Source organism: Arctopsyche grandis, chromosome 5 (genome assembly GCF_051622035.1).
Source record: "Arctopsyche grandis isolate Sample6627 chromosome 5, ASM5162203v2, whole genome shotgun sequence".
Classification (NCBI taxonomy): Eukaryota; Metazoa; Arthropoda; class Insecta; order Trichoptera; family Hydropsychidae; genus Arctopsyche; species Arctopsyche grandis.
The window spans coordinates 9951404-9977814 of NC_135359.1; the positions used below are offsets into that span (position 1 = coordinate 9951404).

Sequence of the window (26411 nt, forward strand, 5' to 3'; positions counted from 1 at the left end):
ATATTCACAAACTGACTCATCGAACGTTAGTGTATTTCTACATTTTGCGCGTGCATACTGGCTATGTCCACCGACTATATCCTTTCGACGATAATCTGATGCTCACACTGACATTTGACACCGAAGATAATTTAAAGAGATGGGCGTACACTTTTCACTATTATTAAGGTAGCTAAGATTATGATTCACCTTTATAAATCAGTATTCGCACGATAGATTTGCATAAACAACTCGATCAATCGTATACTATGATTGAACAATGCATGCATAATGGGAGTGGCCACTTTTTATGTGCTATATAGACAAACACCGATTCCATTTAAAATGATTCTATGTATGTGTATATGAGGAAGTGCCAAAAATACACGTTACTCACTGGCTGATCTATCTCTTACTAAGCACGTATGCCCTGGTATAAGTGAAAGGAGAACTTCCTACATTTTGATACTATCAATTCGAACATTCGGCATTTATAAAATTCGAAAAAATTATATTGTTTCCAGATTGCGATGAAAGATGTGGTGAGTAGTGGTAGTTTTTAGTTCACGTCTCGGACAGGCAGATTCGAATAAATCGTACTGAATGTATTATTATAATTGTAATCTCAATATGCGGGGATCTTCAATCAATGCGTTTTTCCAGTGATGACGTATGGATGTGAAACTTGGACATTGAACGCCAAGATGCTACACAAAGTCCAATGCACTCGAAGAAGTATTGAACGCTGTATTTTTGGCATAACGAGGAAAGACAGGAAGCGGAACACGTGGGTGAGAAGTATGACAAGGGTAGTGGACGTAGTGGATAGAATAAAGAGATTGAAATGCAATTGGCGGGCCACATGGCTAGAAGAATGGACAGAAGAAGTGCTAGAATGGTCTCCAAAAGAATGCAGAAGGGTAGACGAAATTAGGAAAATGTGTGGGGTGAGATGGATGAGAGTTGCGCAAAAAAGGGAGGAGTAGAAGCGTGTTGGGTTGGACTGCATCCAGCAGTGGATGGTAAACGGCTGTAGATGAATCTCAATGCAGTGTGATGTTTTGTTCGATCAGAGGCCGTTGAATCCTGGTCGCTATTCAGACGATTAGTGCCGATCAACCGATGGTCCTCCGAAATACTGATGGTCCACCACGTTACAACATTCTATATTTAGACCGGCAACCTCAAAATCTGTGATTTGCTTACGATGAATCCTTTTCCCATTCTGAAAAAAGATTTAATTGTTTTACTATTATTATCTTGTATCATCGGCATTGATATGTGAATAAAACTAAATATCAAAATCAGTCAAAGGCTCTCTATTAGCTTCATTTTATTAATAAATATCCGTTTCAAATATTTACATGAAAACGGACGTTAGGGAAAATGGTAAGAGTTTCGATAAGAATATGTGGTTTATGATTACAAACAAAATCCAGCTGTGTGTATTCACAATTTATCCGCGTTTTGAAATACGGTTGGGTACACGGTACACCAAATGCTCACACGTGGATCTCGGTCTGCTTCCCTCGTTCAAATGAGCGTCCTCCCGGTAGATGCAGGTGAGGCTTGTTTATTAGTACAATTGCCGCCATTTAATTTACTGTCTTTTTTCATGTCGATAAAACAAAACTGTGTGATTTTCTCGCATCATTGAACATTTTTATATAATTCGCTTATCGTTTGCTAGAGCAAACATAACTAGTGAGATATTGAAAGTTGTTAAAATATAAAGGAATAGAAATATTTGGTTTCCTTACGTATTCTTTAGTCACTCTCTTACACTTCACTAGTAATTCAATATTCATATATTATCAAGTACAAAAATTTAATTAAAAAATAAATAAATGCGATTTAAATACAAAATTTGTTATTTTAATTTTTAACAACTCCAACTCGGGCCAAAAAACCACCAACTCCATAACTGATTAATTATCGGTCTATCTATATATAGCCCATAGATAATGTGGTAGCTCCATAATTTATCTTCATATTTATTAGCGTTCTTACACAAGTAAAAGTGAGGGGGGGGGGGGGGTTTCAAATATATTAAAACATTATTTATTATAAAATTAAATGTTGAAGGAATGCTAAAATGTGAAAAGAATAAAATATGTAAATAAAACTTCGAAATTTTTCTGAACTGATTTTTTAAAACCGCTGCAAAAATGAATTTCAGCCTAGTCCAGTGGTTTCCAAACTTATTGCTGAAGTTCGTTCAGCGAGTGGAGAAAATTGAGACAGTGTTGGTAACTACCGGTTGACTGCAAGGTATGCGTGAGGCAAATATATATCAATTTTAAATTCAGCACACTTCCAATTAACCCTTTTAAACGAAAACAAAAAATAGTGTGGCCGGAACACTATCCCAATAAACGTGTTTCAATAGAAAATACTCGATATAAAATAGTATTAACAGTGGAAAAAAATCCCAAGTGAAAATACGTACTTTTGACTTTTGATTTGAACTGAACGAATACTTAAGAGAGATTTGAAAGCTGAAAAGTACTACAAATGAAAGATAAAATACCCGACTATAGATTTAAATATTCATTTTGAGCAAGAAATTGACAGATTTTGAGACATCGACCGAACAACATCGAGATATAGAAAAATCGCGCGATTTAAAACACACATACATCTCCGAATCTTGAGCCAATCAACATTTTTTATTACTAGATTCGTGTTCACTGGCCATAGATATATAAGAAAAGTCATATCTCGTCTCTGAACCAAAAAAAAAGTCGTCATTTGTCGAACAGTGTAATACAAACACATTTTTAAATGATCCAAAAATGTAGTAATACAAATATAATAAACATCAATATAATTCTTCTTCCAACTGTATTATCAGCCAGCTGTATTTGTCGCAACTGTTTCACTGAACATTATTTCAACCATATTAATAGCTGCTGACAAAACTTGTGTCTCTCCTATTGTACATAATGCGGTTTTTTACATTTTGCGATTCTGTAAGAAACTTTGTACGATGCTATTAATGCATTTGATAGAACAGAAACTATTTTCTTGAACGTCTGCTTCTGTTTATTAATTTTCTTTAAATTAATTCTATGGGTTTAGTAACGTATTCAGAATGCATAGTTTCAGAGTGCTATTTTAATTTACTTGGTCTCATACTATCTGCAGCAAAAACTTTCGTACAAAGCAAATACAATGGTCTTTTCAAGCTATCTATAATAGCACTTGATAAATAGGATGAATCGTATTTTCTTGTTTTGATATTTCTACTTCCTTGTTTCCTATCGCTTATATTCCTACTATGTATCTTTACTTGTACTACCGTCAGTATGTTTATTATTAGTGGATTTTCTTTTAAATAGTTAAAAATTACGTGCGTTTCAGGAACAGATTTTAATATTACGTTTAATATCAAGTAACATATTTAAGTTCGTTTTGAAAGTTTATTTATAAGTATATCCTATTTTTTATTATGATATGTTATGAACTAACTTTTCGTGCCTCCCTTTATATTAGTCCCCACTTCCCAGTTTGGAAATCGCGGGCCTAGCCGATAAGATAAAATTGCTTCACCGAGTTGTCGTTTTGTTGTGTTGTTAATCAGAAGTGATTCTATTCATATTTGTAATTTTAAATAATATGAGCTTATAAAACATTAACAATGAATAGCTATTTCTTTTTCATCCTAAAATTTCGATTTCATGACAAGCACATATTCGAAATTACATTATATACAATATTTATATGCATAGTGTTAATTTATTTTCAGATTGGGATGAAAATGTATTGAACTGAAATACGTGAGTTCTGAAAATGTCGAAATTATGGATATTACTTTGGCGGAAACATTGGATTTCAAGAATACGACACTTCATAAAAACATTATTAGAAATATTTATTCCAGTGTTGATATTTATTGGAATATTTTGTTTCCGAGAAAATATTTCCGACAGTAATTTGGGTGATACCTCATACTTTGAAAGTGAATCCGTCTCCAATGAATATATTTATGAATATGTTGGCCTCAAAAAGATTTTCTATGCTCCAAATAAAGAGTTTTATAATAAATTAATGACTGAAGTGGCTTCTAAATTAAGATTTAGTGCCTCAGGTATACTAATGTTGTATTTGATTATTATGGTTTGATGAGTAAATAATGAATTATTAATTATTTTTTGAATTTTATAGACGCAGTTGGATATTCAAATGAAGATGAACTTATGAAAATAAATCGAGAAGAAATGGAAAATGATATAAATTTGTTAGGCGTGATCTTTAAGGTGACCTGCCCTGTACTTATCTTATGATGTGACTTTTGGTCTTAAAACAGTGGTTCTCGTTTGTGGATGATTAGGAATTTTTTAAATCGAATTATGATTTTTCACAAATATATCTATTGAAACTATTATCGGCGGAAAATATTAATATTTTCTTAAAAATTATGCTTATGGCTTATTCCAGGGGTATCCAACCAAGTTAGGAGCTACTTTTCATCTAAATTTTCATGGCGATCGATTTTATTTAATTTTAATTAAAAAAGGCAAAATATCGTTGAATAACTGCAGAAACAAAATAATTTTAATATTTTCATTTTTTTTAGACATACATATGTCATAAATGTCCTTTTAATTATGAGTATTTTTCTGGATACAATACATTCCATATCATATATCATATATATAAAGACGGTAATCTGTGTGTGTGTGTGTGTCCTAACTCTCGCCGAACATAATGAACGAATCGATAAAAATCGATTAATTCATTTTTCGACGAGACGACTTTGTCGCGACTCGAACCGATCACCCCAAATAGCCTGAATATGGGTCTAATTGAGCTAATGGTCTCGGACATCACGCCAAATCCAATTTTTCATTTCGCCTTTTTTTTTTTAAACATTAATTGAAATATTCCTTCTCGCCATATAAAAATACGTAATTTTAATAATTTCATTTATCGAGGTTTTGAACCATTTTTTTTTCTTTTCATATAAAACAATTAAATATATATATTTTTAATTGAAATTATTGAAATTAATTTATATTTTAGCGATATTTGAAAAATAAAATTAATTCCAAATCGCGGGGTCGAGCTGGGGTGCTTGCGTTCAGAACATTCACGCTAACCATTAGACTACGGTCTCGATAGAAAAAATGCTCTAAATTACGTACATATGTAATATTCGATTATCCTTTAGAAGTATGGGGAACCAATCATTCGCGTATCTTCGGCTTTCGTCGACAATCGACTTTCGTTCGAATCGATTTCTGATTTCTTATGATCAACCATCAACCAGTATGGGGAACAAATTGAACTCAACTTCTTTCAAAAGAATTAAAAATTTTCTCGCTTTACATCCAACAGAATGAATAATTTTTATATTGTATTTTAAAATATGGAAGTCATTATTATTTTCAAAATTCACAATATTGAGATTGGCCAAATGTTGGGAGCCCTTGGTTTAGTAGCTATTACACTTCTTCAAAAAAAAAAAAAAAAGTTTTCGTAGTAAATAAAATTACATACATATTTAACAATTTTTCCTATAAAAATATACATGTGTACATACATATATACAGTCACGAAAATGGAAAGTGGAACAAGGAGATTATGCGTAAAATTTCAGCTTTAAATGTTTAAAACCAACACACAAAGTCATTAAAATAGTAGATAATATCATAGTGCACTATTTAAAAAAGAGAAGTGTTAAAAATATATTGCAGAAAGGGGGCGAGAAAAGTTTTATGGCTGATTGGTTTTAACGACAGTGTGTCGGTGTCGCGCAAGAATGATATTTGGGATTAAAATAACAGTTTAAATGTACATTTTTCATTTTATTTCAGTCATATAAACTATTAACAAATTAATAAAAAAGAAATTAATATTTGGTTGCGGCTCCTTTTGCTTTTATCACAGCTTTTATTCTACTAGGCATGGAATCTATCAAAACTCTCATTAAAGCCAATCAGCCATAAAACTTGTCTCGTCCCCTTTCTGTTATATAATTTTAACATTTCTCTTCTTTAAATAGTGCACTACGATATCATCTACTATTTTAACGACTTTGTGTGTTGGTTTTAAACATTTAAAGCTGAAATTTTACGCATAATCTCCTTGTTCCACTTTCCATTTTCGTGACTGTAGATTGAATTTGTTGTTATCTAAAATCCGATAAGAATGATTATTTTTATTGAATTTAATTAAATTTGAAATTATTTTTAAAGGGGGAAGATTTGGAAATTCCAAAGAGATTAAATTACTCTATCCGATCATCTATTAAATACAAGACATATAAAAATGAGCCACAATCTATCGCAGCTGAACCTCATAATCAATATGGTAAGCTATTTTACTTTTTATTTTGAACTTAAATAAGTATCTATTGTAGATGTATAAAATAACGAGTGCCATTATTAGAATACAATGCACGATAAAATATTAATATCTTATCATTTATTCTCTATCACTCAAGCCATGGTTAACCATGTATTATTTGTAAATATTACAGTGAGATTAAAATTTCATTAATCAGGTCCGTGAACATGTAATTTTCGGGTAGTATTCATATGGTGAAAACGGTTCCGCGACAAAACGCTCAACGATACAACGCGCACGACAACGCTCACGCGACAAAATACTCGCGGACATTATACTCACAGTTAAAACGCTCACGCGAAATAACACTCACAGACATTATATTCACAGATAAAATGCTCACGGGACAAAACGCTCACAAAATCATTCGGACATACAAAAACGTTATTTTCCAATTATTTTTCAAAAAATTAAAATAATATTCCAAAATTCAATAAAACGTGTCGTGACGAATTAACATATTAAGGTCTGTTCATACCTAATCGGCACGAACCGACTTCAGCAGGTATCCGGCCGTACGAAAAGTATTCTTTGGTATATTTTGTATGGGTATGTTCATTTCAACCGTCACGTTTACGCCACGGCAGGCTTACAGAAGTACCCGACATTTCCTGTTCATACCTTACAGCAACATCCGTCAACGTATCGTATCCGTCTTTTTGGCCATCGTAGAGATATACACGCGAATTATGTCCCATGAGTCTGCCGCTTTGCTGTTCTTGAGCTTCTTCTTCCAACAACAACGCGATTATACATAATTTTTCGTTCGATAAACGCCGAAACATTTTTGCTGACTTGTATTCTGACGCGTAGCTACAAATGCACGAGTATGCATTCATATTGTAAGTACTCGACAATACGACGTAAGCAATATTGCGCCGTATCGTCATGACCTGTAATGTTTAAGTAAGCCGATTTTGCCTTGCACTCGGCCAAAGTGCTGTAAGCGTGACGTGACCGCGACGTGTAGGTAGATATGAATAGAAATGTAATAAAATGACATATTAGAAACGGAGTCGTGCAGTGCTGAAGCCATGCAGTGCTGTTAAGTATGAACAGACCTTTATCCTATCACATATTAATAAATAAAATATGTATTAGATAAACCAGTTAAATCTCAATTTATTCACAAAGTATAAACTTTTTGTCACTTGAACGTTTTATCTGTGAATATTATAATGTCCGTGAGTGTTATGCGTTTTATCTGTGAGCGTTTTGTCTCGTCAGCGTTGTGCCGTTGTGTTATGTTCGTGAGGGTTTTGTCGTGATACCGTTGGAATCACGATTACACAACCACAGTATTCAAATTCTCATTAGGAGAGCAGAAGCGTATAGTAAAAATTGACATGATAACCCTCTTTCCTCGGAACAACTTCATGCGTATTTGGATCCGATGTTGATGCAATACATATGCATCAGGGGAGCAGAAATATGAGTGGGTGATCGCACTGCATCACTCACCCTAACTCGACATTTTTAATGCACGCTGTCTTATCACCTTACCTACATTAATGAATTAATAATCGAGTTCATATACTATTAATAATTCTGCAGATGAATTATAAAAATACTATAAAATCGAATTTTAGAAAAATCTGAGAGTTGAAAGCAGATAAGCTTACAGCTACAGGCTCATCTCGTCCCGTTGAAATGATCTGGTCTGCAAACTGGCAGACCAGCCGCAATTCTGAATGGCCTCCTTTTGAATAGCTTAGATATATATCTGGAAAAGAATACAAAAGCTTCAAAAATGAATATTCAATAAGGTGTTTTATGTGTGAACTATATTTTTTAGGTGAAATATATCAGTACTTTTGTGCTGTTCAAATGGCTGTCGATACATCTTTTATTGAACTGAAATCTAAAAAAACCATCACCAAGGTTCACTTAAATTTTTATAATAATTATTATGTAATCTATAGAGATGTGCTACAAATTTTTAATTATTTTTTTTTTTTTAGGAGATATTAACTCAACCATTTCCATACCCACCATTTTTAAAAGACGAGTCACAATCATTAAAATTCAATGTCATTTTGACTAGTGCTACGATTGCTAGTTTTTTATTTGTAATAATTTTCAATATCGGGCGGATAATGACCGAAAAATCATCAGGAATTAAAGTAAGTATTATAATGTGAAACATGTGAAAGTGTTCTATCTAAATTCAACGTTTGTATATCGTGGCAACCATATGTGATTAAAAATAATAAATAAATGTGCGTTCATGGCGAATTTTGTCGACGAATTCGCCACCACTGGTCAGACGGGAATTTGAAGGTCTTATTTACATCGCTTACCATTTCAGACCAGGCCCTTTAAAATAGATCGTTTTTAAAACCAAATTGAGTTTGGTTTGAGTATAATTTTCAGAAATATCTTGAGGACATGGCTCATCAAACTGATCATTCTGTGATCACCGCCTTTGGTTTTTTCGGTTTAGTCACGACAACAGATTTTAACTTTAGATATTATATTACATATATGATATAGATATGTATATTAATTTTACATTGATTTGAAAATTTAATAATTATAAAATATTTTTAGGAATTGATGAAGATGATGGGAACAGATTCAAAATATTTATGGCTAGCACATTATATTGATTGTATTATGATCAATATTGTCTCAGTATTACTTATAGTAATCCTGTTAACGGTGCATCCCTATGCTTTAGTACCAAAAACCAATGTTTTTCTTTTGGGATTGTTAATTTTTCTTTATGCAAACTATGCTATACTATTTAGTTTTGTAATTTGCACCCTCTTTTCTGATGGTGAATAATTTGACTAGTATTGATATATATTTAAAATACAATAATGATTTTTATATTTAAGTATATTCTTAAAATTTCTTAGCAACGCTGGCATCATTAACTGCTATTCTCGTATGGATATTTACCACAATAGCTCATTTTGGTTTCATCAGGAAAACAGACGAAAATATGAATAGCGAGTATAAAATGGGACACTTTTTTCTATTATTTCCGAATATATCGCTGTTATCTTCGTTTGAGATAATTGGAATATATGAAATCCAACGTAAGTTTTCCTGTTATCTTCAAATGCAATTTTTTTACAGTATTTACTGTAAGATAAATTTTACTTTTAGAGACTGGCGTTCAATTTTCAAACATGTTTACGACGAGTACTCATCATATGACTAATTTTGGAACCGTATTAATTTTTCTGATTATAAATTGTTTGCTTTGTATACCGATTATATTGATTATGGATGAGATAAATCCAGGAAAATATGGAATACCAAAACCTTTCATGTACAAAGATTTATTATTACGGTTGTCGGTACGAGTGTTATATATCGCTATAAAAGTTTGGAAGACAATTAATACATTTAGTAAATTTTAATAAAATTTTTTAGCCACGTAATTTGTTGTCTAAAACAAAACCTGATTCAATTGATGAATTGCCTCTACACCAAACTACATATTTTGAAAATGTTCCTCAAGATGCGGAAGTTGGTATTAGCATTGATTATGTTTCTAAGGTCTGTTCAGTATAGTATATTATAATTATTTATATAGTCATGGTAGATTAAAAAAAATGCATTCATTTTTAGGTCTTTGTATTAAAAGGCGGTTATAAGAAAACAGCTTTAAAACAAGTATCATTCGACATATATAGAGGTGGAATTACTGTCTTGTTAGGTCACAATGGAGCTGGAAAAACTACACTAATGTCAATAATAACAGGTAATTCACTAAATATACTAGTTTTAGAAAGCTTTTAAAATAAGTATTATAATCACAATTGAATAAGTTGACACCTATATGTACATATGTGCTTAAATTTACACTCCTGTCGCAAATATTTATTCAAAACAGCACATATGTATGTATGTATGTATGTAAATGCTCTTTCAGGAATGTATCCAGCAACAAGTGGGAGAGTACTGGTCAACGGTTTCAGTACAGCTCATGATAAAGATAAAATAAATCGTTCCATTGGTCTTTGTCCTCAACATAACATGACATTTCCCGATTTGACTGTTAGGGAGCATATCATATTTTTTGCAATGGTAATTTGTTACTGAAACCTGTCATTGAATAAAACATGTCTATACGCTCATAATTTGTTTGGTAAAATTTTCATTATAGATGCAAGGTTTGGATTATAAAAGTGCTGTCGAAGAATGTGACGGAGTGTTGACACAAATCCAGTTGAAAGATAAATCCGATGAGCTTTCCCAAAATTTGTCTGGGGGTGGGCAACGACGGATGCAACTGGCTATAGCTTTAGCTGGCAATGCGCCAGTCTTAATTCTCGATGAACCGACTTCTGGTTTAGATCCTCAAAATAGACGTCAACTATGGGATATCCTCTTGGTAACCATATAATTTAAGTTGTATTTGAAGATTGTTATTGTAGTACCTATATTTCTATATATACATATATATACACACATATATATATATATATATATATATATATATATATTTTTTTTTTTTATTTTTTATTAAGGAACTACGCAAAAACCATACTATACTACTGACAACGCATTTCATGGAGGAGGCTGATGCTTTGGGTGATCGTATCGCTATTTTAGATCACGGCCAGTTAAAATGCTATGGGACATCGATGTATTTGAAAAATAGTATATGTTAGTGCATATATACATATTTCATTTATGTATAGATGTGTTTCTGAATATGATTTTGTCAATGGTTTTGCGAAAATGAATTATGAATGGAGTTTTGTTCGTATTTGATCATTCTACATATAAAAATAATGTCTCATTGTTTTGGGGATCACAATATACAAAAATAGTGGAACAAAGATGCTTAAGCATTTTTTGGATTCCTATCTTGAATGGATAGATATTTCGTTTACGGATTTTTCTTTTACAGATGGTAATTTTTTTACAAATATAAAATAACGGTATTGTTGAAAAAATTCACTTTTTAAAGCGATTTGAAAGGTTCTCGTGAAAGTAATTTCAAATATTAGATTCTCCCATTCTATAGTAATTCCTGAAAATTATGTTTATTAAATAATTATTTCGTGTCACCATGTCGCCAAACGAGGATGAGGTTGACGAAGATCAATGGTCCAAAACCATTAAAACAAAGTCAAATAAAACGAAGCGCAACATGATACAAAAAATTACAAAAAGAAAACTATTACTGACTACTGGTTGGGCATTCCTACTTTCAATGGGTTTGAAACCCTTGATAGTCCCCAGCAGAAGGAAGGTCAAGAAATCCCAGAAACCCAAATTCAAATAATAAAAAAAAAAAATTAAACCACCCTCCATATTCGTGTACAGAGTGAGCAACGCCAAATCACTTACACAATTGTTGAAAGAAAATACTCCTCAAAAAAACACACTAAGAGTAGTAGGAGGTTCACAAATCAAAAACCAGGTAGAAGACGAAAACTCATATAAACTAGTAATAAAACAACTAAAAGACAAGAAAACATAATTTCACTCATATCAAAGCAAATTTGACCGTAGTTTCAAAGTTGTGAAAAAGGGTCTTCACCACTCTACAGACCAAAATGAATTAAAAAGTGAACTGACCGATTTAGGACACAATGTCAGAAATATATCGAACATAATTTCAAAAGCAACGAAATTTCCGTTGCCTATGTTCATAGTAGAAATGGAACAGAATGACAACAATAAATAAATATGTAAGATACGATATCTGTTACACACAAGGATAACGGTTGAACCACCACAAAAAAAAGAGAATTGCCGCAATGCACACAATGTCAAAGATATAACCATACTAAAAGATTCTGTAACCACAGTCGTTAAATGTGGAGAAGATCACCTTACAATAGAGTGTGAAAAAAAAACAGAACCACAGATGCAAAATGCGTACTATGCAATGGGAACCATCCAGCTAATTATAAAGGCTGCACTGTATATAAAGGACTCTAAAAAAGAAAATTTTCAACACTGAGAAAAAAACACCGAAGCAACACCAACAATCAAGACAGCCCAATCACCTATAGAGCTCTCGACAAATATAAAGATAAATTTTTTGGAAAAACGCAAACTGAGAAAATAATGCCAAAATACACGATCACCATTTTATAAAACCTAGCTTGAATAAAGCAATAAAATAACTCAAGAAGATAATAAATGAAGAAAAGAACATATCCATTGAAAATTATCTAAAAAACTTATCAGCAACAGAAACCACAGACTACTCACTATGGAAGGCTAGTGAAAAGGTGTGTGAAAACTTACAACTAAAAAGATTAAAACCTATTCTACAAAGCAAAAAAATAGTTCCAGACTATCAATTTGGATTTCGAACAAATCAAACAACAATCCAACAAGTACACAGATTAACCAGACAAATACGTAGAGATTTTGAAGAAAAATCCTGTTCAGCTGCTTTCTTAGATATCACACAAGTTTTTGATAAAGTCTGGCATCCAGGTCTCCTATTCAAATGTACAAAACAACTTCCATACCATTTATACCAAATAATAAAGTCATACCTAAGTGATCGTCATTTCAGAGTGAAATATGGCGAGGAATACTCCGACTTACGCCAAATCAAAACTGGAGTGCCACAAGGAAGTGTGTTTGGCCCCGTGTTCTATCTAATATACACTTCAGATCTTCCAACAACACCCCAAACCACAATAGCAAATTTTGCAGACGACACCACCATAATGGCATCACACACAGATCCAAGATTGGCATCAGAATTCCTCCAAATACACCTCAACAAAGTGCAAGAGTGGCTGAATAAATGGCAAATAAGAGCCAATGAAACAAAATCGACTCACTTGACCTATGCATTAAGAAAATAAACTTGTCCAGGAATAGAGCTGAACGGAAGACAAATACCACAAAAGGAATTGATTAAATATTTAGGAATTCATTTTGAACGAAGGCTTACGTGGAAAAAACATGTTTGGAACAAAAGAAATCCGCTCGGTATCCAATTAAGAAAACTATACTGACTAATTGGTCCTTGCTCGAAATTGTCTATGGAAAACAAATTACTCACATACAAGACAGTTCTGAAGCCAATATGGACATACAGACTACAGGTATGGGGTACTGCATCACTCTCGAATATAGACATCTTAGAACGATTCCAGTCTAAAGTTCTAAGAATGTTGGTAAACGCCTCATGGTTCGTTCCAAACGAATAAATTAAAAGGGACCTAAAAATGGAAACTGTTAGGGCAGAAATCACCAAAAGAACCTCTCAGTACATGGAAGGGATAATTAAACACCCAAATAAGCTGGCGATCGACCTACTAGGCGAGCAGATGGATGGCTCCAGACTAAAAAGAATTAAACATCAAATATACCAAAAAGATTCAATTAGTAAAAAAAAAAATTCGGGTGTGACCAACCCATGACTTTATCTATGTATTTGATGAATATAAGAAGGTTACAAAACAAAATTCGATATTGAACTGATGACTATGATAGCGATACAAATTGAGCGCAAATGTATGGAAACTTGCACAAAACAAAAGATCTACTCCGTTCCGTTTGTCAGATTTTGTTCAAATTTTTTTTATTACTAAAAATCACTATCAGTATTATACTCATTAAATATCAAGAAAATAAAAATAATTTTAAAGGTCAAAATAAAATAATGAAATATTGTTTTAAAAAAAAATACTACTTCCGGCTTACGAATTCTGACCAAAACCCTACCAGCTCTAAGTTAGTACACAAAGGATAGAAATATAAATTTTCAGCTTAATACGTTCAGGGGTGCGGACAGAGTAGTGGGCACAACATTTTTGACTTTTCTACGAGGAAAAAAATCCCACTTCCGGTTCATTAAATTAAGTCATTTTTTTTTTATTTTTACTTAAAATCACTATTTTTATTATACACATAAAATATCAAGAAGCTTAAAACAATTTAAAAGGTCAAAATAAAATAATGAAATATTGTTTTTAAAAAAAATACTACTTCCGGTTTACGAATTCTGACCAAAACCCTACCAGCTCTAAGTTAGTACACAAAGGATAGAAATATAAATTTTCAGCTTAATACGTTCAGGGGTGCGGACAGAGTAGTGGGCACAACATTTTTGACCTTTCCACGAGGAAAAAAATCCCACTTCCGGTTCATTAAATTAATTATTTTTTTTTTTATTTTCACTTAAAAACACTATTTTTATTATACACATTAAATATCAAGAAGCTTAAAACAATTTTAAAGGTCAAAATAAAATAATGAAATATTGTTTTAAAAAAAAATACTACTTCCGGCTTACGAATTCTGACCAAAACCCTACCAGCTCTAATTTAGTACACAAAGGATAGAAATATAAATTTTCAGCTTAATACGTTCAGGGGTGCGGACAGAGTAGTGGGCACAACATTTTTGACTTTTCTACGAGGAAAAAAATCCCACTTCCGGTTCATTAAATTAAGTAATTTTATTTTTATTTTTACTTAAAATCACTTTTTTTATTATACACATAAAATATCAAGAAGCTTAAAACAATTTAAAAGGTCAAAATAAAATAATGAAAAAATAATTAAATATTGTTTTTAATAAAAATACTACTTCCGGTTTACGAATTCTGACCAAAACCCTACCAGCTCTAAGTTAGTACACAAAGGATAGAAATATAAATTTTCAGCTTAATACGTTCAGGGGTGCGGACAGAGTAGTGGGCACAACATTTTTGACCTTTCCACGAGGAAAAAATCCCACTTCCGGTTCATTAAATTAATTAATTTTTTTTTTATTTTCACTTAAAAACACTATTTTTATTATACACATTAAATATCAAGAAGCTTAAAACAATTTTAAAGGTCAAAATAAAATAATGAAAAAATAATGAAATATTGTTTTTAAAAAAAATACTACTTCCGGTTTACGAATTCTGACCAAAACCCTACCAGCTCTAAGTTAGTACACAAAGGATAGAAATATAAATTTTCAGCTTAATACGTTCAGGGGTGCGGACAGAGTAGTGGGCACAACATTTTTGACCTTTCCACGAGGAAAAAAATCCCACTTCCGGTTCATTAAATTAATTAATTTTTATTTTTTTTTTACTTAGAGTCACTATTTTTATTATACACATTAAATATCAAGAAGCTTAAAACAATTTTAAAGGTCAAAATAAAATAATGAAAAAATAATGAAATATTGTTTTAAAAAAAAATACTACTTCCGGTTTACGAGTTCTGACCAAAACCCTACCAGCCCTAAGTTAGTACATGAAGGATAGAAATATAAATTTTCAGCTTAATACGTTCAGGGGTGTGGACAGAGTAGTGGGCACAACATTTTCAACCTTTCTAAGTGAAAAAAATCCCACTTCCGGCTTATAAAATTTAATAATTTTTTTTCATTTTCATCAAATTGCTACAAGAATTATACTTGAATTTTTTTGTGACGAACACACATGTTTAAGGGGTCGAAAAAAATAGTGGAAGAAAAATCGAACAAGAGTAAACTGCTACTTCCGGTTGACGGATGCTAACTAAATTTTATAATTAACTTGGTATTAAACTTAAACTTCTAGATATGAAATTTCAGTTCAATAAACCAAAAGCTTTCTGAAAAAAACATAAAAAACTTCGATTCTCTAGAGTAAAAGTACTGCTTCCGGTTCAGATAGAAATATTTAAAAAATATGAGGGTTTAAAAATTATTATTTGTATTATATTTAAAAAAAATTCAGTCCGATTCAGTTAGTGGTTTGGGAGATAATTGAATTCAAAAACTTAAAAAAAGAGGACACCTATAAGGCGAGGTACCATTTCCGGTCAACTTAAAAATTTGAAAAAAATTTACGTCGTGTCGATAAGAATTTCAGTAACCGATACTAAGTTTCAGTTCGATAGGACTAACGGTGTTAAAAATATCCCCAAAATACACACCCACACAGACACACACACACAGACACACACACACACATTTTTTCTAGATCATGAAAACGTGATCAGTGATCGATTCTGAGTTCGAATCAGTCAAAATCTCGAGTTCGAATTTTCGCATGATCACAAAACTTCATCTATTGTTACTACGTACATAGATAAAGTAAAAATGATAACTGAAAAAAAAAACCAAAAAACCTAAATTTAAATTAGACATTGCCACTGGGTAATTGATTCAAATTAACCGAAAAGAAAAAGAAAAAAAAACAAAAAAATTTTACTTAATGTTTAACAGATTGTAAATATATCGGAAATTAAAAAGAAAATGATTTATAAATTACAAGCTCCACAAACGAGTTATTTTATATTTGTGAACATCTATGAACGAATTATCGGTAAATGAAATATCTGTGAATGACATGTCTGTGAGCCAACAGTCGTGAACGAACCGTCCCTAAACGAAGTGTCAGTGAGTGAATTATGGGTGAGCGATCTGTCGGGAAACGTAATTTCCGTGAATGACTTGTCGTGACACCGTTCCTCAGTGTAGTAAGGAATCTACATATATGTATGTATGTGTTTATGTGAGTGTAAGTATGTGTGTGTATGTTTTTGTATGTACGTGTATATGTTTTTAATTTTTTGTCATAACGACAAATTAGGGATACCTGTAATGACCCAATATGAAAAATTTAAATAAACAATTTTTTTAGGCCCTGGCTACAAATTGAATATTCTAAAAAAGCCAAACACGGATGTATCAAAAATTTCTCAAGAAATTGAAAGATTTTATTCAATGTTCCAATTAACAGCTAATAACTCTGAAACATTGGAATATGTGTTGGGACATAAAACCTCTGATACACCTTTGACCTTTTTGGCATCATTAGAGAGTAAGAAAGAAGATTTAGGGATTGAGTCATTCGAATTGCATTTATCAACAATGGAAGACGTGTTTCTAAGGTATGTTCCAATGTATTTATATGGTGCTACGAACAAATTTTCACTGACATGACGCTCACCAATATGATGTACCCAATAGAAGGTTCACGCGTCAATGAAAATCAGATAAATTAGCAATCTCTGATAGGAAACGATCGACCTTGAGTCACAAACCAAGGGACTTGAACCCATGATCACTGACTCGAACTCATGATCAAGCAACCAGTGGAACTCGGATCCGTGACCACTTTGTTCGAAAGCATTATATGCTAACCACTAGTCCATGCTGCTGGTTGATAAAGTTTGTACTTTGCGAATAAATTTTGACTAGACAGATTTATCTAATATACGTATGTTTATTAATGTGTGAATGAACAATGTGTAAAGCTTTGCCACCAAACGTTTGAACGATTTTTCCTTATATTTTTTTTGGTTTTTGAACACGTGAACGTTTTTGTGGGTGAACATATTGTCGTGTGAACTTTTTCCGTGAACATTTTATCCGTGAACCTTCTATTGGGTTCATTTTGTCGGTGAGCGTTTTGCCAGTGAACGTTTGTTCGCGGAACCATTTATACAGAAATTTTGTTGTATGTTAGAATATGTGACGGAAAGGAGATTGGGAAAGAGGCAGATGAAATTGTTCCGGGTAATGGTTCTGATTCTAATCCTGTTCCAGGTAATGGTTATTTTCACTATCAAAATTTTTATTAATCTAAATTATTATACATATGTGTAAATTATTATTTTGGTTTGGTTTTATTTTCAGATATATCGAACAAAAGCAAATATGTTGAACGCTTTATAATATTAAAAGCGCTCACTTTAAAAAAAAAATTGTATATCCTAAGTCATTTGGGAACATATTTGCCTCAAGTAAAGATTTCGGTTCAATTATTATAATATATTATTTATATATATATATATGTATTATAAATATTTCACTACTACATATTTACAGATTATATTGGGAAGCTTACTAATGATATTCAGCATATTAGTTTATTCAAGTGCAGAGAAAATTCCTATTAGTTATCCAATAAACATGAATCTTTCTCTTTATGGAAAACAATATAAAGTGATTTATTCAATAAAAAATTATAGTATAGACCCAGATGACCACATCATGGCCCAAGATATTAATTTTTCGCCCGCCTTCCCCCAAGATACTGCTTATGATGGTTCAAATAAATTATTATTATCATCAAATAATTATTAGTGTTGTGATTGATTGTGTAAATGATGATGAAATTTGTATTTCAGCTGTTTTACAACAAGGAATGTTGAATATTTCTCAATACAAAGATAATATGTTGGTTTCTCTGTCATTCTCCAAAGACAAATACTTGGGACTATATTCTATATCTGTATATCATACACTACCAGTAGTTATAAATCTTATTACTAACATAATGGCTGCTGAGGAATTGGATTTTGATAAAAATAGAGATTATCCTTTTATAACCACTATCAATGATCCTATTGTGAAAGATCATCATCTAAAAATACTTGAGAATTCTGTAAGACCTACATCGTTGACTATGCTTTGGTCTATTTTAACAGGATTAGGTTAGTCTGAGTGGGTCAAATATGGAAATTATGATTAATGAAAACATCTACATATATATATATATATATATATATATATATATATATATATATATATATATATATATATATATATTTTTTTTTTTTATACAGGATGGTCCATTTTATTAACTATATTCATTTCGTATCCGATTGAAGAACACATTAGTCATGCCAGGAAACTTCAACTTATCACTGGAATTACGCCTTTTTATTACTGGATGGTTACACTCTTTCACGATTTCTGTATTGCCATGATATTTATGTGTACTCTAGGCTTTCTTGCTTTTGATCCTTATGGAATGTTTACATCTGACATATATGGTAATTGAGATTTTTAAAATATTATTTTCAATATGAAAAAAGCACATAAACAAAATTTAATATTTCCAGTTCCTCTTATTATACTACAGTTTCTATATATATTGGCCGGTCTTTCGTTTATTTATGCAATGAGTTTTATAATGAAAAATTCAGTGAGTCAATATGTTTACTTCATGATGATCGGTTTAATGAGTAGTAAGTTTTATTTTCATACTTAATTTAGCAATTATAAAATATTATAATCATTTAAATTGAATATTTTTAATTTGCAGGTTGTTTTTCTGTTATAACATATGGATTGGTGTCTCTAAAACAGGATAACAAATTTGCGATACTTATTGAAAGATTTTTCCCCACATTTTCTTTCGATTATGCTTTAATCAAAGTAGCTCATATTGCTAGAGAAAGAATGCTTTGTAAGAAAAGTTATGATTTGGGATTTAATTTAAATCATAATCTTACTCTTTCTGAAGACATTTGTTGCGGTACCGATTTTTTTTTTAAACTTATTATTTCTTAAATTATATCAGTTGATATATATGTATATTTTTTTTATTTTAGACAAAAGTGAAAGTGGGGAGTGCAAGGGCTTGCCGAATTATTATACGGATGAGGATTTCGGCATTATAACTGAGATAATCATGCTTGTTATCATGTTTATCATCTTAATGGTTTGTTGAAGTGAAATTTTGCAGAAAGTTTTTAAATTATTGTACATACAAACATTGAATTGATTACATTTGAATTTTTAGATTTTCGTTTTATCAGTTGAATATCAATGTTTTAAAATATTTAAAGAATACATATTCGCGAAAAAAAATAGTCGACCAATAGTTAATGGTGTAAATAGTCCAATAGATGGTGAATATGAAATTTGGTTTTATTTTTAAACCAATTTTTTCAAAATTTTCAATTAAAAAATATTGCTTATTAACTTTTTAGGTATTGGCGAGCAAGTGCTATTAGCAGTCGACAAAGTTTACAAAACGTATAATAAAATATTGCCAAGGAAGGATGTTTTAGCAATTCATAAATTAAATTTACAGCTTCAAAGAGGTACACATGTTGTTTAAGCACATTCTTGTATGACTTCTTCAAAACTTAGATTTAACTAATAGATACATATTTATTTTTCAAATAGGTGAATGTTTTGGATTGATCGGTGTGAATGGCGCCGGTAAGACCACTACTTTCAAAATGTTGACTGGCACTACTATGCCATCCAACGGAACAATTTCAATAAAAAATCATTGTCTTAAAAACAACCGAAAACAAGTACAAGAAAAAATGTACAATTCTCATAAATTTATCACATCAAAAATTCATGAAACTTTACTTCCCATTAATATGTTTTTAGTATCTGCGATTATTGAGCTATTGCCCGCAATTTGACGCTTTCGGTGAGTATTTAACTGCACGTGAGTCTTTGAATCTATTTTGTATGCTGCGGAAAGTACCTAAATCAGTTAGGAAAGATAAAATATTTAACATGCTGGAATTAGCAGGTATACCTTTATATATGTACATACATACATTCCTTTATAAACCAATAAGGAAATGCAGCAATAGTATCGTTATTTAGGTTTGGAACCGTATGCCGACATACCGAGTCATCAGTATAGCGGGGGTAATAAGCGAAAATTAAGTTTGGCTATTGCATTAATTGGAATCGAACACGTGAGGGATCAGGACAATATTTTAATCTTGTTAGATGAGCCAACTTCTGGAGTTGATCCAAAGTCACGTAAACTTCTTCATAGAATGATCAACGAGGAAAAGAAATCTGGCAAAACCATTATTATATCATCACATAGGTAAGGTTATTGGTTAAGTAATTTTACCATTACTATCTTGATTTGGGTAACTGATTTATTTTGCTGATAGTTTAAGTGAATGCGAAACGCTGTGCGATCGTGTTGGAATTCTGGTAGATGGGACTATTAAGCTTACGGATCATACTCAACGAGTCAAAAAAGAAATCAGTGTCGGATATTCTCTGACATTGAAATTAAAACCAATGATCAACATATCAGATGATGAAACGGATTCTACTAAAAGTGAGTACATAGTGTTTTAAGCTCACGAATTTCAAAAATTCTAATTTAATAAATTTTAAATATATAGGAAACAAAAATTTATACATTCGAACTGTATTGGTGATCGATAACATTGAGCAACAAAAAAAAAAAAAAAACTTGAGCAGAGACTTTACTAAGTTTGACCTAAATTCGAATATGACAATGATTACGAAAATGCGCGATTTTTACATTTTTTTTTGGCTTTTTATAGTCTTTAACACAAAATGTAATATTCAATGGCTCAAACTTAGTAAAATTTGTTTAGTCTCCATTCTGGTAATTAAAAAATGCTATTTTTTGTTGCTCAGTGTCATTAGATTATGAATCGGGAATCGTTATATAAAATACGCTTTCGTGAGATAAAAACGGTTCCGCGATAAAATACTCACGGACCTAACACTCTACAGGACAACGCTCACGCGACAAAACACTCACGGACATTATACTCACAGAAAAAACGCTCACGTAATTATTCGTACGTATAAAAACGTTATTTTTTACAATAAAATTAATTCAATAAAACGTGTGACGAATTTACATTTATAATTAACACCAGTAAAAAAATAATTGTAACTCCAAAAATCCTTATTAATACTGTAACGTATTAATGAGAGCGGCATTTCCGCTAATTCCCAGAATCCAGAAGTGTGAATCTCCTTAATCCAGAGGTGTGTGAATCTCCTTAATCACCCAATAAATACTGTGAAGCGACTTTGGCCTTTCATTTGGATCCTACGCAACAATACGATGGAATAAAAATTCTTATAATAAAGTTTATGATTTGTGAATAAATTGAGATTAAACTGGTTTATCTAATATACATTTTATTTATTAATCTGTGATAGGATAATGTGTTAATTCGTCACGACACGTTTTATTGAATTTTGGAATAATTATTTTTTAACAAATAATGTTTTCATACGTACAAATAATTTACTGAACGTTTTATCGCGTGAACGTTTTGTCCCGTGAGCGTTATGTCGTGCGCGTTGTTGTTGAGTGTTATGTCTGAGCGTTTTGTCGTGACACTGATAAAAACGGTTCGGTGATTATTCCACACAAAGCGACCTTGCATACCCCATTAAAATCTCGATCATGGAACATCTGGCACTCGAAAATTCCATTCATCGAGAGTTACTATCACACTAACGAGAACTCGAGTGCCAGATATTCCGTATTCGCGATTTTCGTGCCAACGATTGTCGTTTGCGCGATCGCAATGTACTAAATAATCCGTTTACCGATAAAAACATGTGAAGTCTTAAAAAATGTGAAATCTAGTTTATCTGATGTAATTGTTTTCTATACTTAATAAATTTTATTTTTAGTAGGATGTGAAGTAAAAGGGAATATGAAATTAAAAGATGACATTGAGAAAAGTTTTAAATGTGAACTCCAAGATGAGCACGAGGTTTATTTTTTGAATAACTCATATAATTTAATATTATGCATGTTAATTAAAAATAAATGTATAAATGTAATTTAATTTTCAGACCATATTACAATATCGAATAAACGATAGTAACCTATCTTATAGTAATCTATTTTCAAAAATGGAAGGAATTCGTGAAAGGTTCCCCAATGTTGTTGAATACTACACAATTTGTGATCCCACACTGGAAGATGCTTTCTTAGCTTATATCAAGAAACCAATCGAAGTTTAAAATATTATGCACTATATGCTAGGCACTTATTTCGATTATTGTGAATGCTTTTTTCAGAATAGTCACATATTCTAATATCTACATATATGATAACACAAATGCACTTTTTATATACGATGATATGCTTGACTATTGAAAAGGTGTAACTTGAGACAATATTTTAAACGGAGTCATTAATTGAATCTCACCCTTTTGGAATTAACAATATTCCATTTAAAATGATTATTTTAATCTATCAACCAACTTTAAGGAAGAAATTCGCAAATCTCTCAAAAAACATTGGAAACTGTTACTGTGAAACTTAACACTTTGTATGCGGGCGATATTTCAATTGCTCATCGCCTGACAGCGGGCGATTTCGATCGAAAAAATCGTAAACTGAAGGAAAATTTCAAAATATTTAAAAAAAAATTTGAAATCTTTTATAAATGTTTTTAAATTGAACATAGCTTTCAAACCTATCAACTGATTCAAATAAAATTAAAATTAAAATTCTGATGATAATTTAGAACCTTATAATCACTCGATTAGTATTCCTAAAAAGGGGTTACCAACCTTTTTTATACAACACATTTTTTTAAGTGAGGAAAAAAATTAAAAATATTCTTATCATATTTATGATATAAATTATAGCCAAATTTAAAATATAATAATTTTTGGGCAGGGGTAACTAACCTTTTTTTATACAAAGAGATTTTATAAGTGAGGAAAAAATCTAAAAATATTCCCACTGTCTTTATTATATAAATGATTGCAAAATTTAAAACATAATAACTATTGGACAGGGGTGACCAACCTATTTTTATACAATGAAATTTTTAAAGAGAGAAAAAATCTAAAAATATTCCCATCATCTTTATCATATAAATTATTGCAAAATTTAAAATATTATAATTTTTGGACTGGGGTAACCAACTTTTTTTTATACAACAAAGTTTTTAAAGTGAGGAAAAAATCTAAAAATATTCCCATTGTCTTGATGATATAAATGGTTGCAAAATTTAAAATATAATAATTAAAGCCCGGATAACCAAGGTGCCGTTCATTGTTCAAATGTTGTAAATGCATTGTTAAAGATTTGCCGAACCTTTTTTACAAAGCATTTACAACAATTGAACAATGAGCGGTACCTTGGCTATCCGTACACTGATAATAATTTTTGAACAGGGATAACCAATCTTTTTTTATTCAAAGAAATTTTTAACGAGCGGAAAATATCTAAAAATATTACCATCGTGTTTATGTTATAAATGATTGCAAAATTTACAAGATAATAATTTTTGGACAGGGGTAGCCAGCATTTTCATACACTAAATTTCCAAAATGAGAATAAAATCTCAAAAAAGTTTTATCGCCTTTATTCTATACATAAATGATTGTAAAATAACAGTACAGTAATTTTTCAGAAATTTTAAAGTGAAATTTTTTCAACCGACTCCGATACATCAAGATTCCTAAAAAATGACAAACATCGCTAACGTTCAGGCAAGAAGCATGTACAATAAATAAATAAAGTATATTGTACAACATCACGATGATCAAACCGCCATCTGCGCTCTCGAACTCAACCTCCAGACGCCCTTACCAAGAACGTAAAAAAAACAGGGCAGTTCGACCTCGCACTAGACACGTGATCATCAATCATGCGTTGTATCGACACGCACATATGCCTTGCGCCAAACGCGTGATCATCAACCCCACGTCGCATCTCCAGCCACAATGTCACGCGTCAGTAAACGAGATATCGGTGAACGGACGGTCTGTGAAAGAGATGGCCGTAGACGTAATGCCTGGAGCGCGTCCTCAGTTAACGGAAATTCTGTGAACGTTTTGTCGTGTCACCAGATATAAGATGTATTGTGAACATAATGTCGTAATAATAAAAAGCATTTAAAAATCAAAATTCAATCAACCTGTCAATCATATAAAATCAGTCAATATAGTTGCCTCAAGAACACCGCCGTTTCGGAGAACTCCTTCAACGAAGTTGCATTGAGAACATCATAGCTGCACCAATTCCAGAGATCCGACACACAACGATCCAGCCGCAACTTCAACAACATAGCCGGTACTTGTCTTGGTGATCCAACATCTTGGTGATCCTGGTGTGAAAATCTTACCAACTGATTATAAGAATATCATGGACGCTGTGGAATTATTTGTTGGTGATGATTTATTTTCTTTTTTTGTGGAAGAATCTAATCGGTATCACATTCAAAATTCATTGAAGTTTAAAGATGCCAAAAAATCTCTAAAATGGAAGAACATCGAGATAACAGAAATGAAAAAAATCATGGGGCTGATATCGATGATGGGAAAAGTAAAAAAAGACAATAGAGACGAGTATTGGAGCACGGATCCAGGTTGTGCCACTGCAATTTTTGCTCAATTAATGAGCAGAGATAGATTTCGCCAAATATGGCAATCATGGCACTTTTCTAACAATGAAACACTCGGTGATGAATAGAGGTAGGATAGCCAAGGTGCCGCTCATTGTTCCATTGTTGTAAATCCTTTGTCAAAAAGGTTCGGCAAACCTTTAACAATGCATTTACAACATTTGAACAATACGCTTTAGTGATGAAAACCAAAAGTTACACAAGGTACAACCCGTTTTTGATTACATATGGATCCTAAAATATGGATTGCTCGCTAGAATGGTTTGTGAGAGTACAAGTGGCTACATTTGCAACTTTGAAATTTATACTGCTGAAAAAAAACGCCTGATTAACACCATTAAATCTTCCCATTACCCCTGTCCAAAAATTATTATGTTAAAAATTTTGTAATTATTTAATAATAAAGACGATGGGAATATTTTTTATCTTTAAAAATTTCTTTGTATAAAAAAAGGTTGGTCACCCTCTCCAAAAATTATTATGTTTTAAATTTGGCAACCATTTATATTATAAAGACGATGGAAATATTTTTCTATCATGAAATTATATTTGTATAAAAAAAAAGTTTGTTTACCTATGTCCGAAAATCATTATATTTTAAATTTTGCAATTATATAGACGATAGGCAAATTTAAAAAAAAAAATCTCTCCTTAAAAATTTATTTGTATAAAAAATGTTGGTTACCCCTGGTTCACGTAAATCACGATCGGCGAACACGATTTCATAACGTAGATTACAGTCACCCGACGTTTAGCAACAATTCACTGAGGACTGTAATCTCCATTACCCGACGACAAAGTGTTAATCAAAAGGGACAACTAGTATTTCAAATAGATACTGGTATACTGTAGTTGAAAAGTCTCGCAATAAATAAAATTACTTACTGGATTCAACGTATAAAATGTAAGATATAAATGAATTCGGCCAACCTGCAATTTTTTAAATGCCAAAAATGAAACCTACACAACTGATGGTGATATTATTGTTTCAAAATTAATAATACAGTAAAATATTTGACTTTTACGTTGAATAGATACACTTGGATTTCATTTGCAACTTGATAGGTATAAAATTAAAATTTATAACGTGGTGCTATACTGTAAGACATTTTGGATTTTTAGGTAACAGCTATGAATTCTTATTTTTGAAGAGAATTTTCCCAAATCCAGTAAGTACTAATAGAATTTCGTTTCGCTTTCGCTGACACTTGTAGTAAAAGTAATAAAAATCAA

General features: G+C 31.6%; 1 protein-coding gene across 4 annotated transcripts; it reads left to right on the forward strand.

Moving 5' to 3' along the window:
• LOC143911911 (phospholipid-transporting ATPase ABCA3-like) lies at positions 1-25810 on the forward strand. Of its 4 annotated transcripts, none has more exons than XM_077431005.1 (31): positions 1-168; positions 3728-4069; positions 4147-4238; positions 6180-6294; positions 8126-8211; positions 8292-8453; positions 8881-9109; positions 9192-9374; positions 9445-9638; positions 9715-9840; positions 9913-10045; positions 10217-10371; positions 10451-10678; positions 10815-10953; positions 16898-17147; positions 17726-17805; positions 17896-18002; positions 18088-18307; positions 18390-18695; positions 18828-19037; positions 19107-19232; positions 19310-19522; positions 19599-19708; positions 19790-19898; positions 19980-20093; positions 20179-20312; positions 20395-20542; positions 20620-20851; positions 20922-21094; positions 22444-22526; positions 22609-25810. In XM_077431005.1, exons 2-31 carry the CDS (start codon positions 3772-3774, stop codon positions 22777-22779), a joined length of 4926 nt encoding a protein of 1641 aa, XP_077287131.1. In that variant the 5' UTR covers positions 1-168; positions 3728-3771; the 3' UTR covers positions 22780-25810. The 4 variants fall into 4 exon arrangements, with proteins under 4 accessions (XP_077287131.1, XP_077287133.1, XP_077287135.1 ...); XM_077431007.1 differs by lacking the exon at positions 1-168 and adding an exon at positions 1425-1541; XM_077431009.1 differs by lacking the exon at positions 1-168 and adding an exon at positions 1425-1541 and having other exon boundaries at positions 22447-22526; positions 22609-25032.
• Positions 25811-26411: the final 601 nt, after the last annotated feature.

Coding starts and splice junctions, on each gene's coding strand:
- LOC143911911 (XM_077431005.1), top strand. CDS start 3,772: ATGTCGAAATTATGGATATTACTTTGGCGGAAACATTGGATTTCAAGA. Junction 20,313..20,394: donor TTAAAAACAACCGAAAACAA/GTACAAGAAAAA, acceptor ATATGTTTTTAG/TATCTGCGATTATTGAGCTA. Junction 22,527..22,608: donor AACTCCAAGATGAGCACGAG/GTTTATTTTTTG, acceptor TTTAATTTTCAG/ACCATATTACAATATCGAAT.